The following is a 19799-nucleotide window of genomic DNA, read 5'->3' on the forward strand; positions in this document are numbered from 1 at the left end:
TCTGTGATTCAACGTGTCCGTCAGATGGACTTCAAGCAGCTTTTATTGCTCAAATAAAGAAAGAAAGAAAGAAAGAAAGAAAGAAAGAAAGAAAGAAAGAAAGAAAGAAAGAAAGAAAGAAAGAAAGAAAGAAAGAAAGAAAGAAAGAAAGAAAGAAAGAAAGAAAGAAAGAAAGAAAGAAAGAAAGAAAGAAGAGAAGAGAGAAAGAGAGAAAGAGAGAAAGAGAGAAAGAGAGAAAGAGAGAAAGAGAGAAAGAGAGAAAGAAAGAAAGAAAGAAAGAAAGAAAGAAAGAAAGAAAGAAAGAAAGAAAGAAAAAGAAAGAAAGAAAGAAAGAAAGAAAGAAAGAAAGAAAATTAAATAACATTTAAAAACTGGTTCAAAATGCATCCGGGTCTCAGCCTGACGTAACATACTATTCTGAGGCGACAAGCCAATGGGACCAACCGGTGGCACGGCAAGGAGCCGGAAGTGTTGTAAACAGCCAGCGTGGAAGCCGCGATGAATTTGCGTGAAGCTCAAAGTGAACTACGGCATCTTTTGAGTAGAGTCGAACTTTCTCAGCTGCCGAAGTTGCTTGACTGGATCCGAACTTCAGGTACGGTTGCTTCCCTGTGACGTCTTCTGCCGCATTTGCTAACTTCGGCCGTCGACGGGTCCCGTGGGAAGTTGTTATCGACTACGTTTACCCACAATGCCTTGCGTTTGCAGATGAGCTGGATGAGCTGCTGGTGGACAACAATCAAGTCATCCTGAGGTGCATCGCTGATGAGATCAGGGAGAGCCTGCCACTGGATGCCATGCTGCCGTCTGAAGCCAACGCCCTGCACAAGGTTCCACAAGCACACGTCATGTCTGTCTGGCTGTCATGTAGCCCCTTTCACACTGGCCTATACGGCGTATGTTGTTAGTGAATGTGTGTTTGTACCTGGCAGCTGCAGTGCCACTCGTGTCTGTCTGTCCACGTTGATGCCTTCCTGTACAGTGACAACCATGTGGACGCCCTGTGCGAGGCGGGACGGATGAGTCGATGCTACTGTCTCAAGTGCGGATCCCACAGCACGGCGCCTCTGGGTGCGTGAAGCCACCACCGCCGAATCACGGCGCACCACTAACCCACATTTATCTGCCGTGTGCGCCAACAGACTTTGTGTCGCACTCGTTCTCCATGTGCGAGCTGCTCTTCTTGTTCCAAAACGTTCTGCCGGACCTGAGCGGCCGCATGCTGGTGGACATTGGGTCGCGGCTGGGCGCCGTGCTCTATGGGGTAACATAGCATACGCCGCAGTGGTGACTTGGCACTTCCTTTGTGACGTAGCGTAGGCCTCTCTTGGTCATCCTTTTCGACAGACATCCATGCCCGTTTCACGCTTCTGTATTCAGGCCTTTCTCCCACCGTTCTGGCATCCCACATTTCCCCTCTCTCACGTTGTCTTTGCCGCTGCCATACGCCCATACCTTTGTGTCGTTCAGGGCTTTGTGTACAGCGCGGCGTCCCGGCTTGTTGGCGTGGAGCTCGACGAGGGGTTTGTTCAACTGCAGAACAAGATGGTTCTCAAGTACGGGATGGAGGCCAGAGTCCAGGTGGGGCCACCTCTGATGTGTGGTAAGGGGGTCTTTGGATTCGAGACGTGGGATGGCGTCCCGCATTTGTGAGATTGCTAGTTTATTGACAATCTGAATGATATTCCTTGTGTTCATGTGATATCGCAATATATCCATGTGATATTTAGAAGTGCAGTATTCATTAAATGTTTAAAAAAGTCAAACGTGCTACGTTCTTTTATGTTTAATATTTGTTTTACGTATGGAATGTTTAATGGGCAGTAAATCTGGGGTGCTCTGTGGGTTTTTTTTCTCTCAATGTATTCTGGTGTTTTAGAATTATGGAATGTGTCGTTTGTTTGTGGAATGTTTTTCATTTGTCGATGGCAAGTTTCAAGTATTCAGAGTATGTTTGATGGCTGATTTGTATTTATTGGTGAAACGTTTTCTGCCGCAGATTGTCCATGCTGACGTCTGCACGCAGGAAGCTCTGCTGTGGACCGCCGACGTTGTGGTCATGAACAACGTCTTTGAGTATTTCCTGGAGCCCGACCAGCAAGTCAGGTCAGGATGGGCTCGCGGATGCACGCACACAATCTCAACACGCACAGGATTAACACACAACAGTTCAAACACAAACGCGCACAACATGGGTGCAGCTACTGGGTGCAAGGTTGACAATTGTCTGACTTGCTTCGGTATGTCTGAGTCACGAGCGGACTTTTCCAACGTGACTTCTTGAAAGTGAAGGCATGCAACTTGAGCGTGTGACCCGGCCCCTCCCGTTCAGGGCCTGGAGGTTCATCATGCGGACGTTGCGGAAACAAGGTTCTCTGCTGGTGACGGTGCCCAGCCTGCACGACGCTCTCCACCCTCTGCAGGTGAGGCTGATGCTCAGCGATTGACCACAGACCCGGGAGGGCAGCATTGATTTCTTTTATTCAGTGCGTCCTCTTTTTGCTCATTAGGAAGCGCTGCCGGCCGGCTGGGTGGAGGAGCTTCCTTTGGACTACCATGTATACGTGGGTAAAGACACCGACCCAGAGAATCTGCGACAGATCCACCTGTATAGGGTCTTATGACCTGGACGTTCCTTGGACTATTATCTCGAGTGTTTGTGTCTCAAATCAGCAAAAATACAAATGTTCATGTTGATATCTGCGCAAATAATTATATGTTGATGCCTCTTGATCTAGATAAGGGTTGTCAAAACTCAATTCCGGAGGGAGGGCTGCTGTCCTGCCTGTTTTCCCACACATCCGCCTGTCCATATTTGCGTACTTGTAGATTTAGTCTGATCTGTCTTGTCATTTAGAGCAGTGGTCTCCAACCCCAGGGCCGCGGACCAGTACCGGTCCATGGATCATTTGGTACCGAGCCACAGAAGTATAAGTAACTTGCATTACTTCCAATTTATTTATCTGAATCTGAACGATCTTTTATTTTGAAAAATGGACCGGATTCTTCTACACCTTGTGACATGAACAAAACATAACATTACTCGTCTTATGTTGGTGGCTCGATGTCGTGAGGACACTGCGAGTAAAGTTGCATAGGTGTTTGCATACAGAATTCCACCATGGAACTAAGAGTTGAAGGGTGTGTTGGGACCGTGATGTGCATGTGATGTGTCTCTCTGGGGTTGATCTCAAATTACGTCACGGTCGCTCATAAATATTCAGCGGATGCGGTCAGTCGGACAAACATTGTGTCTGACTGAGGAGGATTTTGGAGGAGGATGACGTACCAGGGGCAAAATTCCAGCACAGTTTTATTGCCAAACATAGTGTGGAACTACTCAAACGTTGGCTGACACGCAGAGGCCTCAAAGTCAGCGGGAAGAAAGCCGTTTTGGTCGAAAGGTAAGATTTATTGTACGATAGCTCTCTTACTCACGTAAGGTCCTGCTAAGTAACCTCGTGTTGCTGACTTTCCTGAGAATTAATCGACAAACAGTGTGTGGAACAACTTAAACGTGTTCTGACATGCAGAGACCTTAGTCAGCTGAAAGAATGCCGTTTTAGTCGATAGTTAAGCACTATTGTGATAGCTCTCTCACTCAGGTGAGGTCCTGTAAGCTAACCACGCTAACCTCGTTGGCCCATTTCCACCGACAAAATGCAGAGAGCATATATGTAAATAATGTCATGTGTTTGGTGACATTATTTACTGTAAACCTCTGCCGTTTACAAGCTTGTACCCAGTGAAAGCATTTCTCTCGGCTCATCCATGGCTTTGGAAAAGATAGGAAGAACACTCCCCTCATATGATCCCAGTCAGCATATCGCGAGTGGCTCCGGCAGACACTAAGACACTACTAACCATGATGGGTCCGATAATGTTATTTCTGATTTTAAAAAAACAAAGCTAGTTGGTCCTTTGCGCTCCAGCTGTTCACGACCTGTGCGGCTCTTGTGTTTGTCCGACCACGGCGCATGCGCAGTTCCCTGTTGTAAAAATAGTAACTTTGGGGTAATTGTGACAAGGCCCTTTCCTCGTTTTACAAGTATGTTCAGTAAAGTTTTTTTTGCTGCACACCTGCATCTCCTCTCTACGGAAGAGGATTAGGGCCAGTGAAGAAAAAAAAAAACGAGGGGTGACAGGATTCTGACTTTTTTTCTCAGAATTCTGAGAATAAAGTCAGAATTCCCAAATCCTCACAGCTGCCCCGTGAGGATATGTCCCCCCCCCCCCCCCCCCCTTATTTTGAAAACGGTGAGTGCTGGACTCCAGCAGTTTTTTTTCTGTCTTCCTGGGGGTCCTTTCAGGTTGTGTGGAAAATTTGAACAGGTTCCTTCATTCCTAGGCCAAATTACAGGGGGGGAACAAATCCTCACAGCTGCCCCGTGAGAATATGTTACCCCCCCCCCCCTTATTTTGAGAACCGTGAGTGCTGGACTCCAGCCGTTTTTTTTCTGTCTCCCTGGGGGTCTGTTCAGGTTGTGTGCCAAATTTGAACAGGTTCCCTCATTCCTAGGCCAAATTACAGGGGGGGAACAAATCCTCACAGCTGCCCCGTGAGAATATGTCCCCCCCCCCTTATTTTGAGAACCGTGAGTGCTGGACTCCAGCAAAAAAAATTCTGTCTTCCTGGGGGTCCTTTCAGGTTGTGTGGAAAATCTGAACAGGTTCCCTCATTCCTAGGCCAAATTACAGGGGGGGAACAAATCCTCACAGCTGCCCCGTGAGAATATGTTCCCCCCCCTTATTTTGAGAACGGTGAGTGCTGGACTCCAGCAGTTTTTTTTCTGTCTTCCTGGGGGTCCTTTCAGGTTGTGTGGAAAATTTGAACAGGTTCCCTCATTCCTAGGCCAAATTACAGGGGGGGAACAAATCCTCACAGCTGCCCCGTGAGAATATGTTCCCCCCCCCCCTTATTTTGAGAACCGTGAGTGCTGGACTCCAGCAAAAAAATTTCTGTCTTCCTGGGGGTCCTTTCAGGTTGTGTGGAAAATCTGAACAGGTTCCCTCATTCCTATAGGCCAAATTACAGGGGGGGAACAAATCCTCACAGCTGCCCCGTGAGAATATGTTCCCCCCCCCCCCCTTATTTTGAGAACCGTGAGTGCTGGACTCCAGCAAAAAAATTTCTGTCTTCCTGGGGGTCCTTTCAGGTTGTGTGGAAAATCTGAACAGGTTGAGACCACCATTCAATTAAGATTTGGAAAAGAATTCTGGGTGCACAGAGGCATCCCATTCGATGATGCAGCTGAGAGTGCTTATCAGCAACATCTTAAAAATGCGCCCCTCACTGGTTTCCCCCCCGACTTAGGCAACTGGGTGAGGAAACACTTGGTGGAAGCAGGCACTGCTTGCGTTGTGATGATTGAGAAAGGCAAATGTTCTGATGTATTTCATCTAGATGATGATTGTTAGGGTGGTGCGCACTCTAACTTATTTTGCAAGAACCACAAAGTATAAATAGTAACTTTGGGGTAATTGTGACAAGGCCCTTTCCTTGTTTTACAAGTATGTTCAGTTAAGTTTTTTTTGCTGCACACCTGCATCTCCTTTCTTTTGTCACCACAATACTAGTTTTTATGCCGGTCGTAACATTTTATTTTGTTGAATTTATCCGCCGCACCTTAAAAGCCGGCACCACATCCACTCGGTGTTCAGATCGGCTCCCTAACGTCGCGATATGATTGGCTGAAGACAGAGGTTTAAGATTATGAGTGGGCTGTTTTGCAGAAATGGGATTGTTGTTCTAGGGCGGCTCGGTTAGCAAACCCGCCTCACAGTTCGGAGGGTGCGGGTTTGATTCTGTTCTCCATGGATCGCCACCTTGCCGTGGTGGAGAGCCTTGCGTGTTCCGATGAACCTAAGAGCGATGCCGTCCGGAGTCTCGGCTCCTGGTAGGTTCAACCATGGCGGTAAGGTCGAAGGGGAGGTTCCAGACAAAGTGCGATCCAAAGACCTCAACGGTGGGAGTGGCGGAGGATGACACTGTGAGTCACAACGGCACTGAAGGCGGACGAAGGCTGCAACAGAGGGTGGTCTCCAATCGTCATGGACTCATGCCATTGGATCCCGGCCCCTTTCTGCCAAGGACCGTGTGGTGGCTGCAGGCGCATCAGTCTCCCCACGTTAAAAGACGTCACGCGCAGGCGTCCTCCTGAAGGGAACGTATTCCATTTTACATCCTGGACAACAAAGTCCTGTGGCGATCAGGAAGTGGTAACGGGGGCAGGACAGTGAGGTCTGGCAGCCCCTAGCCACAACCTGACACACAGGCGGTGGGTGTTAGATTCAGCCGTTAAGTTTTTGGACTGAGGCAGAAGAGCTTCTCGGCAGCTGCACCCATGACTGAGCAGCCCTATTTAGGATCCACTCTGCTCACCCCATTTAGGGGAGGGGGTTAGAAAAGGTACCCTAAATATAGCCTGCCTCACAAAATCCTGTCTGGAATACCGCATCCAGAGGGATCACCATCACGCGGTCAGAAACAAAAACATGTACACATTGGAGCCTGTAACGTGCGGACCCTAACGGACAACCAAGCCAGTGATCGACCTGAAAGGCGAACTGCCATCATCTCCAGAGAGCTAAGGAAGTTCCAGATCGATGTCGCAGCACTCTCCGAGACCCGACTAGCAGATGAAGGGCAGCTGAAGGAGGAAAAAGGTGGATATACTTTCTTTTGGAAAGGAAAACCTGCAACTGAGCCAAGAATCCATGGTGTGGGTTTTGCTATCAAGAACCGCCTCATCAACCACCTCCATGAACTCCCTGTGGGCATTAACGAGCGCCTAATGACCATACGCCTGATGCTTGCCAACAATCAGATGGCCACGGTCATTAGTGCCTATGCACCGACACTTGATGCACAGGACGAAGATAAGGAGGCCTTCTACGCTGACCTAGACAAAGTCCTATCGGAAGTCCCCAAGGAGGATAAGCTAATCCTGCTTGGAGACTTCAACGCCAGAGTGGGACGAAACCACCACCTATGGAGGGGTACGCTGGGACGAGAAGGGGTTGGAAACACAAACTCTAATGGCACATTACTACTAACCAAGTGCTCAGAACACAACCTGGTCATCACCAACACACTTTTCCGTCAAAAAAACAAGTTCAAAACATCTTGGATGCATCCTCGCTCCAAACTGTGGCATCTCATCGACTATGTCATTGTCCGCTCTAAAGACCGCCACGATGTCCTAAACACCAGAGCAATGACCAGTGCAGACGACTGCTGGACCGACCATCGCCTCATTCGCTCCATCATGTCCATCCGCCTAATGCGGAAAAAACGGATGCAGAAAAGACAATGTCGGCCAAGAATAAACATCGAGCTGTTGAATGACACCGCCTACCAACAACAGCTGCAGGAGGCTCTTAGTGCAGCGCTGCCCAACCACTACCCAGAGGATACTGAAACACACTGGAGCACACTTTCGACTACCATAATGAACACCTGCAAAAAAATCCTCGGGCACAAAAAGCAGACGCATCAAGACTGGTTTGATGAGAATGACACTGAGATCCAGCAGCTAATTAACAACAAGCGGCAAGCTTTCATCACCTGGCAAAATGACATCCACTGCAAGGTGAAAAGAGTAGCCCATGCCAAAGCGAAGGCAGCCGTCCAAACACAGGTTAGGAAACTGAAGAACCAATGGTGGACAAAGAAGGCTCTGGAGATCGAGCAGCTTGCTGACTCTGGAAACACGAGAGGCTTCTTTGATGCCACAAGAGCGGTGTATGGTCCCAGCCACCGCTGCCTAACCCCCCTTCGCTCAAAGGATGGCCTGCTGCTGAAGGACAAGGAGGCAATTGCAAACAGGTGGAAAGAACACTACGAGGACCTCTTAAACAGGGACACTACACCTGAGATGGAGGCTCTTGATCAACTACCACAACAGCCCACAGCTGAAAGCATGGGAGAGCCACCCAGCCTGAACGAGCTGCAGGATGCCATTGGGAAGATGAGGAACAACAAGGCTGCTGGGCCCGATGGAATTCCAGCAGAGGTCTTGAAGAAAGGCGGACCCGACCTTCTCAGGCACATCCATGCCCTGCTTCTTAAGATCTGGGAAGAAGAGGAAATCCCTGCGCAGCTCAGAGATGCCTTAATCGTCCCCGTATTCAAGAAAGGAGACAAGGCAGACTGCGGGAATTACCGTGGCATTTCTCTCCTCTCCACCATAGGGAAAGCCCTCGCTCGGGTTCTGGCCAACAGACTCACCCCCCTGTCAGAAATCATCCTTCCTGAGTCTCAGAGTGGATTTCGCCCAAACAGAGGCACCACAGACATGGTTTTCATTGCTCGACAACTGCAAGAAAAATGCCGGGAACAAAATCAACCACTATACATGGCCTTTATAGACCTCACCAAAGCCTTCGATTCAGTTAACCGTCAGGCCCTTTGGCTGGTTCTATCCAAGATTGGCTGCCCAGACAAATACATCCGAGTACTGAGACTACTGCATGATAACATGTCAGCCACAGTGCTCAGCGGCAGTGGAGACGAGACGGAACCCTTCAGGGTTGACACAGGTGTCAAACAGGGATGTGTCATCGCTCCAACACTATTTTCCATCTTTATTGCTGCTATCCTCCGCCATACATGCAAGCATCTGCCCCACGGAGTCAAAATCATGTACAGAACTGACGGCCAACTCCTCAACATCAACCGACTCAGGGCTAAAGGTCAAACCACCACCATATCCATCATGGAGCTGCAGTATGCGGACGACAATGCCCTTGTGGCCCTGTCAGAAGTAGACCTACAGAGTATTCTGTCTGCCTTCACGAAGGCATACAAACAGCTTGGTCTGGCCATTAATATAAAAAAGACCCAAATCCTCCACCAACCACTACCAAACTGCAGTTTGCTTGTCCGCCCCCCAAACATCTCTATTGATAACATCCGACTGGAAAAGGTTGACCACTTCCCCTATCTTGGCAGCCTCCTGTCATCGAAAGCCACCATTGATGATGAAATTGACCATCGCCTCAGCTGTGCCAGTGGGGCTTTCTCAAGGCTACGGAAGCGAGTCTTTGAGAATCGTGACCTCCAAGCAAAGACCAAAATCCTGGTCTACAAAGCTGTGGTCCTCCCCACCCTTCTGTATGGGTCAGAAGCCTGGACCACATACAGCAGGCACTTAAGGGCACTGGAGACCTACCATCAGAGATGCCTCCGGAAAATCCTCAGGATCAGCTGGAAGGACCGACGCACCAACACCAGCGTCCTGGAGGAGGCTGGCTTGCCTACCATCACTGCCACCATTGCCCAAAACCAACTGAGATGGATTGGCCATGTAATCCGCATGCCTGACTCTCGCCTCCCAAAACAAGTTCTTTATTCCCAGCTCGCTGAAGGAAAGCGGGCCCCGGGAGGTCAGAAGAAGAGGTTCAAGGACAACATAAAAGCAAACCTGAAGAAGTGTCACATAAACCTTAAAACTTGGGAAGACAAGGCCGCAGACAGGACGACGTGGAGAATCCTTGTCCGTGACGGCGCCGCGCAATATAACGTTGACCTCCACCATGCCGCTCAAGACAAACGCAGACGCAGAAAGGAGAGAGCCCCCACCAAGCAGGCCCAACCCAAACCCACCACCATTACATTCCCCTGTCCACACTGCACCAGAGTTATCGGGTCCAGGATCGGCCTCTTCAACCACCTGAAGACCCACAAAGACCAAGAAGGAGGACCGTCATACTCGACTACGAGTGACCGCCGATGATGATGATGATGAGTTTTTATGCCGGTCGTAACATTTTATTTTGTTGAATTTATCCGCCGCACCTTAAAAGCCGGCACCACATCCACTCGGTGTTCAGATCGGCTCCCTAACGTCGCGATATGATTGGCTGAAGACAGAGGTTTAAGATTATGAGTGGGCTGTTTTGCAGAAATGGGATTGTTGTTCTAGGGCGGCTCGGTTAGCAAACCCGCCTCACAGTTCGGAGGGTGCGGGTTTGATTCCCTGTGAGAAGTTTGCAAACCCCGTGGGTATTCTTTATTCTTCGGGAATGTGAATTATTATGGAAAACTAACAGGACTGTAGATATGTAACTACAAAACCATTCTTTATTAGTGTGAAGGCGAAGGCGTTCACACTTATGTTATTCTACACCAGGGGTCACCAACGTTTCTTAAACCGAGAGCTACTTCCTGGGTACTGATTAAGGCAAGGGGCTACCAGTTTGACTGTCTCAAACATAAGTAAGAAAATACAATGAAAGCAATAACTTCCAGTGAAGATGAGGTTTTTCCTCAATACTCCAGTCCAAATTGTGTGTGTAATTTAAAAACCTGCGGCCAGATTAAATGCAGGAAAAGAGTTACACGGTCCCTCTGCCTTAGGCGACTACAAAACCATTCTTTATTAGTGTGAAGGCGAAGGCGTTCACACTTATGTTATTCTACACCAGGGGTCACCAACGTTTCTTAAACCGAGAGCTACTTCCTGGGTACTGATTAAGGCAAGGGGCTACCAGTTTGACTGTCTCAAACATAAGTAAGAAAATACAATGAAAGCAATAACTTCCAGTGAAGATGAAGTTTTTCCTCAATACTCCAGTTCAAATTGTGTGTGTAATTTAAAAACCTGCGGCCAGATTAAATGCAGGAGAAGAGTTACACGGTCCCTCTGCCTTAGGCGACCAGAATGTTATCAATCAAGATAAAAATTGCTCGTGATTGTTCAGCCGTTGGGGGCTTGGCACGCCCACTGGTGGAGGGTGAGCACGATTCTCACCCCCTTCGCAGATCTGCTCCGTCCGGGGAGAACTTGGAAATATCTGCTGCGTGGTCGTTGTCTTCAGTGACTCAGGGTGGACTACCTGGCCACCAAGGGGGAAGAGGCTATTCTGCCTCTGTTTGTACTGGGGGCGGGGACGCTGTCGATGGCGGATCTGGTTCCTTGCAGGAACCCTTCACTGGGGCGCACTGGGACAGATGTTACCACGAATCTCCTTTGCCGGCCAGCCGGACGGCATGTGAGATGCGCTCCACCAATTTATAGGGTCCAGTCGACGCAGGCTCCGTCCCCCTCCTTCTTGGGACCTTCAGCCAGAACGTTGGGGTGATCTGGACCTCGGTCTTTGCTTCCGTATCCGCAGTAGTTTGCTGAGCAAATCCCGATCTGGATCCGCCACCGAAAGAACAGCACCACATCCGGAAAACAGCAAAAAACAGCACCTTTTCTGCAACCTTTGCATTAGTCATTTGAGATGTTTCTTCTACTCCTTTCAGCACTGTTTTGGTTGCCCTGGTTACAGAGGTGTTGCTACACCAAAGGGAGGGAAGATTGTGTCTGTAGCAACGTTGATTAGCTAAGGAATGTAGTGTGGTGTGAATTAGCACTTCATTGTCGGCCCGTGACCCCCGCAGAATCTGTCCTCCTTCCTCAACCAGCTGTTCTTCTCTCATGGTTGGCTGACTCGTCCTCGAGTGTGATCAGATAACTTGAATTGCCGCTTTCCTGTGGAACAATGCAACTAAACCTTGGCTAGGCTTTATCTACTTAGTAAATTAACACACAATAATAATAAGTAACTTGTCTTAAACACTAAAACAAATGTTAAGTAAATGTAAGGTAACTGGTATGCAGTTCCTTAAACAAACATTGAGTAAATATAGGATAACTTGTACGCAACTACTTCAAACTGTGTTTAACACTTAACAAAGAAAAACAGTTTTGATCAACAACAATCTATGAACCAAACCTACAGTTAACTAAAAGGAATGGAGTTTCTTTCAACCAAATAAGAACATTTCGCCCATGCAAATAAGCTCTGCTCATTGTTAGTGAAGGCCTCTTACAGGAACGAAAACACACAGATAACATAAGGACAGGAAGGATACATATGGCTGACAGGGATCAAAAGACATCCCTAAAGAGGAAGAACCTAGATAAAAGGAAAGCCATAAACTCGTAAAGACAAGGCCTACAGGTCTGGCAGGCCAAGGCTTCACTTAAATTATTCCAACATTTCCCTCCTGTTTATCACACATTTGCTAAATTTTTACATTACCAAAAACAACCACTTCTCTTGACCTTCAGTTGTCGGATCACAAGTATGAGCACAAATATCATCATTCGGAAACACACAGATCTGGGAAAAAGTCTGTAAACTCAAGTGCAAAAACTGCATCATCATCATCGTTATCATCAACATGCTGCTGTTCAGACATTAGGCATACCCGGGCCATCTCGTCGTCCATGGGGGAGATTGCTGTAGTGATAAGACGATTAAACAGAGCACGGAGACATGGAATACAACAACATCCACACAAGGTGAGTATAGCAGTAATTGGGGACACAAGGGCTTTATACTTCCCAAAAGCAGTCATCCACTTGTTGTGCTCTTTCATCCTCGTGTTGAGGGATTGCAAGCTTGCAATTACCTTCGTCAGGCTCCCATCAGGGGCGGTGTCATTCTGGATGAAGGTGCAGCATTGTTCCCTGAACATTGCGCAGACCCTTCCTTTCCCAGACAACAACATAACAAGAGCATTGCAGTTCTGGATTGACATTAGGAAAGGCGTGGCTAGCTGTTCGTGCACTGCTTAAAGTCCCGCTTGTGTCCGTTTGCCCAAATTCTGCATGAGGTAATGGATGTAATTTATCCTGTCAACGTTCTTGTTCGTCGTACACCAGCAGCAAATGGAGGACTCCCATCCCGCTGCAATTTGGTCAATTAATTCTTATTAATCAGGAACCCCTCTGGGGACTCTAATTGCATCAATTTCAGTCAGATCATCGCCGCCTCTCAAGTTTAAAGATATTATGTTTTTGTTTTTCCCAGCTTTTTCCCCAGATCTTGGCATGTCGGTACATATACAATTTTAGTTGACTACATTCTCTAAAAGCAATGGTTTCTTTTCTTTTTTTTTTTTTCTTCAACGGATATTATATAGAACACTCTGTCGCACATTTCACAATCAGTAGACGTGACAGATTTCACACAATCTTTTATCAATGGCAACGGTACAACATAAAGAATCGGTCGTAAACCCATACACATGACATTCATTATTTTTCCTGTCTTTGCAGCTTGTTTTGCCATTAGCAATCAATTGTTTATTCTACCAGTTACTCTTATAGTCACCTAAAACAAACTGTCCACATTCATTTTAGAGATAGTGATTCCATCCTTTAACATCTACAGCAGTTGTTGACAAGGTATTATTTCTTTACATAACGTTTTTGCCACTGTTAAGGCATGCAGTGTTTATTTTGAAGCCAATTCAATCCATTTTTAGAATGCATCTATTATGACCAGGCATTATAACCCTGTGGATTGTGTTTAGCACATGTTAAACAAGCTCTACAATTTTTTTTTATAAACGTTTTGAATATGAATCAAATTCATATGTTATATAAAGCTGACTGAACTGCCCTTCCATCCCCCCTGTTGAGCCAGGTGTCAACGGCACGTGACAACACCATGGCTCAATACAGCCGCCCATTTGTATTGTTTCTTTTCCTTTCCCAACGTGACAACCCAATCCACCAATCGAAGAAAAAAATAAAAAAAATAAAAAAAACAACTGCTGGTAAAGTACTATAATAGTTAACTGTTGTAGTTTCTTAACTTTAACTAACTCAATCGCTCTCTTATTCTCAAATTGAAAATTTAGCTTTGAAATGTCGTTATTTCATAATTGTTCATCATCCAATTCCAGAAAGCAAGTTCCTTCCATCTCTCAGATTTTGTTTAACCAAGGCTAGGCATTAAAGGAGCGTGGACCAGTTTCTGCCCATAAACAAATTACTCGCTTTTTAATTTTTCCTTCCTATCTTAACAAAATCGTTTTTGTTTTGCGGTGCAAATCAGATAGACTACAGATAAATTCTTTAGTGCACCTATATTAGCGAATTTCATCCTTTTAACACATAACACAACACACAGACAACACAAAAACAGCAGAGACACAGCTCACAAACAATACCAACAAACAACGCTGCGCAAACGCCATCCTCTTTTTTGACGTTTCGGTTGTACTTTTTCTCTTTTTTTTTTTCCTCAGTGCCTTTTATCCTTCGTGCCACTATTGTCACACCTTCCCTAGGCATCACCCTGCTTCAATATCACTTGCTACCACGCACTCAGCACACCCCTGGAGTGGGTACGACCCCACTCCGCGCGCAGCCACAGCAAGGGAAGCAAGAGGGGGAGGCCGGAATTTTCATACTGATTTATCCCAGCCTGGCGACAATCAATGCCGTCGTCCCCCACCCGCGCCAACCCAGCAAATAGCTACCCGCAGAGTCCAGAGCCCCACACCTACATCAGTCTCCCCCACAATCAAATTACAATATCAATCACCACAGGAGCCGGCTCCTACACCCTTTTCACACCACAATACCACACTCCCCCCTCCACAGTCCAGTCTAAGTGGAGACAATGGAAGGCAGGAAGGCACAGGTGAGACACCGAAGGAGCAAGCCCCTGCAGCCCTCCCACAAACAAATTACAACAAACAACAAAAGCACAACTCACTTATGTCTGTTTGGGAGGATCACACCAGCCAAACGTTACAAATGACAAACCACAAGACGCAGGTCTTGGAACCACATCGACGACCGCCAAACGCGACAGTGATCCAACTTACATAGATGCAATTGGAGTGCCCAGAGGGGTTCCTAGTGAATACAAATTAGTAGAACAAATTGCGGCAGGATGGGAGTCCTCCATTTGTTGGTGGTGTACGGTGAACAAGAACGTAGACAGAATAAATTACATCCACTACAATGTGCAAAAATTGGGCAATTGGACACAAGCGGGCCTTGAGGCAGTGCATGAACAGCTAGCCACAACCTCCCTAATGGCATTCCAGAACCGTATTGCTCTTGATATGTTGTTGTCTGAGAAAGGAGGGGTCTGCGCAATGTTCGGAGAACAATGCTGCACCTTCATCCCCAACAACACCGCTCCTGATGAGAGCCTGACGAGGGCGATTACAGGTCTGCAATCCCTCAATGCGAGGATGAAAGAGCACTCTGGTGTGGACACATTAGTGTGGGACAAATGGATGGATGTTTTTGGGAAGTATAAAGCCCTTGTGTCCTCAATTTTGATATCAGTTGCAGTATTTGCTGCTATACTCACCTTGTGTGGATGTTGTTGTGTCCCTTGCCTGCGTGCTCTGTTTAACCGTCTCATCACTACAGCAGTATCGCCCATGGAGGACAAGATGGCTCGGATGTACCTAATGTCCGAGCGACAAGATGATGAAGATGATGATGATAATGATGTTGATGACGGGATTTGTACACAGACGCTAGAGGACTTTTTCCCCGATCCATGCGATTCTGAATGATGACGACGTGACGTTTATCCTTAAAGTGTAAACATATTTGTTTTCATAAATGTGATCCGACAACTGAAAATCGAGAGAAGTGGTTGTTTACGGTGATGTGAGGATTTGAGCAAATATGTGATAAACAGGAGGGAAATGTTAGAATAATTAGTTTTGCTGAAGCGCTGGTCGGCCTGAAACCGGAGGTCACATATCTTCGCTCAAGTCAACATAGTATGTGCCAGCTAGCCTTGGGGAGTCCTTGTACTCCCTTCCTTGTCTTACCTGTGAGAGGCCCTCACTAGTTAGGAACAGAACATCTTTGTTCTTTGTTCTTTGTTAGTTCAAGAGAAATCCCTTCTCTGTTAATTGTTTTTGTCCGAGACAGTTTTTAGTTATCCCATATTTACTCAATGTTTGTTTAAGTAGACTTCATGCAAGTTATCTCACATCTACTTAACGTTTGTTAGAGTGTATGCACGAGAGGTATCTGATTATTTACTCATTATTATTATTGTGTGAAATGTAGCAAGAAAGTCTAGAGCAGGGGTCTCAAACTCGCGGCCCGCGGGCCAATTGCGGCCCTCAGGACAATGTTTTGTGGCCCCCTGCCTGAAATAAAATCTTTGTGTTAATGCGGCCCGCGCATTTTTTCTCACATGCATCTGGGCGTTTTATATTTTTTAACACCTGTGGGCTCCTGTAGCTCAGGCTCGTGACAACAGTGCAAATTAGCAATTGGTCACTTTAACATGTTTGGATGAACAAGTGGAGGGAAAATATATCTTGTCACCTCGTGCTATACGGTTTTTGTCAGCCCGTCATGTCTTTTTCAAAACCTGTCGTGAAGAGAAAATTGACGATGAGCACAGATAATTTCAGGAGAAGTGGGAGACGGAATATTTTTTTCTTGAGCACAGGGGCATCCCAACGTGTCTAATATGCAAAGATAAAGTTGCGGTGCACAAGGAGTATAACATCAGATGTCATTACTCAACTAAACTAAGCCATTCAAAGACGGCGAGTTCATCAAACAGTGCATGTTACAGGCTGCAAGTATAGTCTGCTCGGAAAAAAATGCTCACTTTAGTAACATCAGCATTTCAGCCAACACAGAGCGCATTTCTGACATGTCTGGCAACATTTATGATCAACTGCGTGAGAAAGCTAAACATTTCCATTCATACTCATTTGCTCTTGATGAGAGCACAGACGTCACTGACACGACGCAGCTCGCAATATATGTCCGTGGCGTTGATAACAATTTTGAAGTTACGGAGGAGTTGCTCTCAGTGATTGCAATGCATGGCCAGACCACTGCCCAGGAGATATTCCTCCAGCTGTTTGATTCCATTGAAGATGCCGGCTTACAATGGAAGCGTTTGGCTGGAATAACTACCGACGGAGCGGTGGCGCTTGTTCAAAGGAAACTGGAAGAGGAGGGTGTGGAAGATGCCATTGCTCTGCACTGCATTATCCACCAGCAGGCCCTTTGCAGCAAGATCATGAGGTTTGGCAATGTGATGTCTGACGTTGTGAAAATCATCAACCATATCAGATCCAGGGCTTTAAAGCATCGGCAGTTCCGCGACTTTTTGGCGGAAATAGAGTCAGATTACGAGGACGTGCTCTCATGCAAGGCACTCATGGTTTCAGGCACAACATTCAGTGGTGAGAAGTATGCTGATACCATTGGAAAGCTACAGGAAGAATTTGATCAGAGGTTTGCAGACTTCAAGACACACAGAGCCACTTTTCAGATTTTTGCTGACCCCTTCTCCTTTGATGTGGAGGATGCCCCCCTGTCCTGCAGATGGAGCTAATTGACCTGCAGTGCAATACTGACCTCAAACCCAAGTTCAGGAGGTGAGTGGAAAAACAGTGGAGCTTGGACAATTTTTGAGAAAACTCCCCCCCAGGTTCCCTGAGCTTTCCAGGATGTTCACGCGGACCATGTGCCTTTTTGGCAGCACCTATCTGTGTGAAAAGCTCTTCTCCACAATGAACTTTAATAAGTCAAAGTTCAGGTCCAGACTTAAAAATGAGCACCTTAAAGCCATACTGAGGGTCTCAGTTGCCTCCTCCCTCAAGCCAAATGTGGCTCAGCTGTGTGAGAGGAAGCGCTGCCAAGTCTCTGGCAGCAAGGATTCTGAAGAACTGTTCATGTTCTGCATGTTCTGACTTGTTAATATTGAGAAGATTGGTTCAGTTGACCTTTTTTTTTTGAATACTTGAAGCCTTTTTTTGTGGAATACTTAATGCGGCCCAGCATCACCCAGACTCTACCTCCAGTGGCCCCTAGGTAAGTTGAGTTTGAGACCCCTGGTCTAGAGCATTGTTTTACAGAGACACGGCATCCAGGTTTGGAGATTGCAGCCGGGAACGAGGCTGCCAACCATCTAAGAACAGACTCTGCATTCCTGGGGTCACTGATCGGCCAAGGCCATGCGGCCTCGCACCACACAACATTATTAGCTAGCTGAACAGCGTTGCTACAGTCACACTCTCCCCTCCCTTTAGTGTAGCAACGCCTCTTGTAACCAGGGCAACCCAATATAAAAAGAGGAGATGATTGTAGGGTAGGTCAGAATTGGTGGTGGACTGTGAACTGGGCCCTCTACCTAATTCTCCTCGCGAGCAAAAGAATACTGGTTGTCTTCTCCTCTTTGTTTCCAGTGTGTAAATAAATGTCTGATGGTATTTAGACCTGACAGTCTGGTCCCCCGGCATTACCACACCGAACCACCGCAACATCAAAGTCAAAAGTCAAAGTCAAAGTCTGCTTTATTGTCAACATCTTCACATGCCGAGACACACAAAGAGATCTAAATTACGTTTTCCCTATCCCACGGTGACAAACCATATTACACGATAGACATACAAGTAAACAACGAAATATAAAAAACAAGAAGGGACAAACAATAAATAATAAGAGTAACAATAAATAATAAATACATTTATTGCGTCGTCGCAATGCTGCCCAAGACGCCCGACTGGGTTACAACGGTACCGTCATTTGTTAACAGGGGCGCGGTGTCGTTCTTGGTCGCGACTGCTAACCCCTTCTCGGCAAGCCCAGCGATCGAGCTTTCTGGGTGCCTTTTAGCACCCGTTTCTTTCTCCGCCAACTTTACGAAATTAATGCGTATTGCCTTCCCCTGCTTACCCGAGCGGCTCACCTTTTCCCCCCTCCGGGTTAAAATAGGTGCATTTATACTGTCCGAAATCAGTGCCTCCAATTTTGGTTATGTACAACGCGCAACCCCCCAACACCTCGAATCGTTTATATGTATTCAGAAACAGTACATCATCCGCAAACGTTCGGCCCGCCAATGCAAGTACGCTACCCGCATTGTCCTCACATTGGGCAGTACGTGTGCACTGAGACCCCTTCTCCTTGGGGCACCTGCACGGCAGGATGTTGGCGCCTCCCACCACCCCTTCAACACTGCTCCACGTAACGTGTCGGTCGGACTCTGCGGCGGACTGGACGTCTGCTGCTTCGTTCCACCGGACGACCTTGTCCACCGAGGGGGCCCCGTCCGGCTGCAATTGACTCGGTCGTACCGCACTGTGGGGCGTCGCTCCCACCTGAGGTGAGTGCGTCGCCAAGATCGATGCGGTCAAACCGTTGGCCTTCCCGGGCATTGGTTGTGTTGACCCTGACTCCGTTAGGCACAGGAGCTGCAGGCCCAACAGCATCCACATCTTGGTCATGCCTTTCAACCTCTCGATGTTGGTCCTCTGGTGATCCTTGTTCTGGTAGTCGTTCTGGGTTGTCGCAGTAGCGACTCAGTCCCCGGGGTTCTTCGTCCTTGGGCACCTTGACGCAGTGTGTCAGGTGGTACCACGTTGGTGAGCCTTTGACTTGCACCGCCGTCCCTGTACAGCGCACAACTTCAAATGGCCCCTGCCGTCTTTCGTTGAGCCACTTTCGGCGAAACACTTTCACGTACACCTTGTCCCCTGGCTGAACTGCGTCTTTAGTGTTCGCTTCAAGTCTCTCTTGCATTTCTCGTTTTTGCCTGTCAACAACATAGGTGGAAATGGTCCTATGTATTGTGGTTAGGTGTTTGACATAGGCCTTCATTTCGTCCTCCAAAACTGACAGGCTTGGGCCTTTGCCACTGGTGCGCAGACACGGCGACGGCATGCGTCTCCGGGTCACCAATTCGTGAGGAGTCAAGTGCAAGTCGCGAAGTGCACTTGACCTGCATAGCATTAGTGCCAGTGGCAAGGCAGCTATCCAATTCAAGCCCGTATGTTGGCAAATTTTGGAAATTCTGTTTTTTAGAACGTCGTTCATTTTCTCGCAAATGCCTTGGCTTTGTGGGTGATATACGGCCCCCAGCCGCTGTTTGATTCCCAATTTTTGAAGAATTACCGTTTTTTTCCGTGTATAATGCACCCCCATGTATAATACGCACCCTAATAATGGCATGGTGATGCTGGAAAAAAGCCTGTACCCATGTATAATACGCACCCAATTTTTTAT

General features: G+C 47.3%; 2 protein-coding genes across 2 annotated transcripts in view; both read left to right on the top strand.

Moving 5' to 3' along the window:
- The first annotated feature begins 419 nt into the window (after window positions 1–419).
- Window positions 420–2697, top strand: zgc:109986 (uncharacterized protein LOC553566 homolog). Its single transcript, XM_061301683.1, has 8 exons — window positions 420–595; window positions 709–830; window positions 933–1071; window positions 1143–1264; window positions 1471–1581; window positions 2000–2106; window positions 2333–2423; window positions 2511–2697. The coding sequence occupies exons 1-8, from the start codon at window positions 499–501 to the stop codon at window positions 2622–2624; spliced, it is 903 nt and encodes a 300-aa protein (XP_061157667.1). The 5' UTR covers window positions 420–498; the 3' UTR covers window positions 2625–2697.
- Window positions 2698–2900: 203 nt separating this feature from the next.
- Window positions 2901–19799, top strand: part of LOC133169593 (uncharacterized) — a 52473-nt gene continuing 35574 nt past the window's right edge. The window contains exons 1-2 of the mRNA XM_061301933.1: window positions 2901–2912; window positions 3330–3404. Coding sequence (XP_061157917.1) covers window positions 2901–2912; window positions 3330–3404 — 87 coding nt within the window. The remainder of the gene's footprint in view (window positions 2913–3329; window positions 3405–19799) is intronic.

Source organism: Syngnathus typhle, linkage group LG16 (assembly GCF_033458585.1).
Source record: "Syngnathus typhle isolate RoL2023-S1 ecotype Sweden linkage group LG16, RoL_Styp_1.0, whole genome shotgun sequence".
NCBI classification, from domain to species: Eukaryota; Metazoa; Chordata; class Actinopteri; order Syngnathiformes; family Syngnathidae; genus Syngnathus; species Syngnathus typhle.

Excerpts from the sequence above, each read along its gene's own strand:
- zgc:109986 (XM_061301683.1), top strand. The coding sequence starts at position 499 with ATGAATTTGCGTGAAGCTCAAAGTGAACTACGGCATCTTTTGAGTAGA. Across the intron at positions 596-708 it reads TGACTGGATCCGAACTTCAG|ATGAGCTGGATGAGCTGCTG; the intron begins GTACGGTTGCTT and ends TTGCGTTTGCAG. Across the intron at positions 1,582-1,999 it reads GGATGGAGGCCAGAGTCCAG|ATTGTCCATGCTGACGTCTG; the intron begins GTGGGGCCACCT and ends TTTCTGCCGCAG.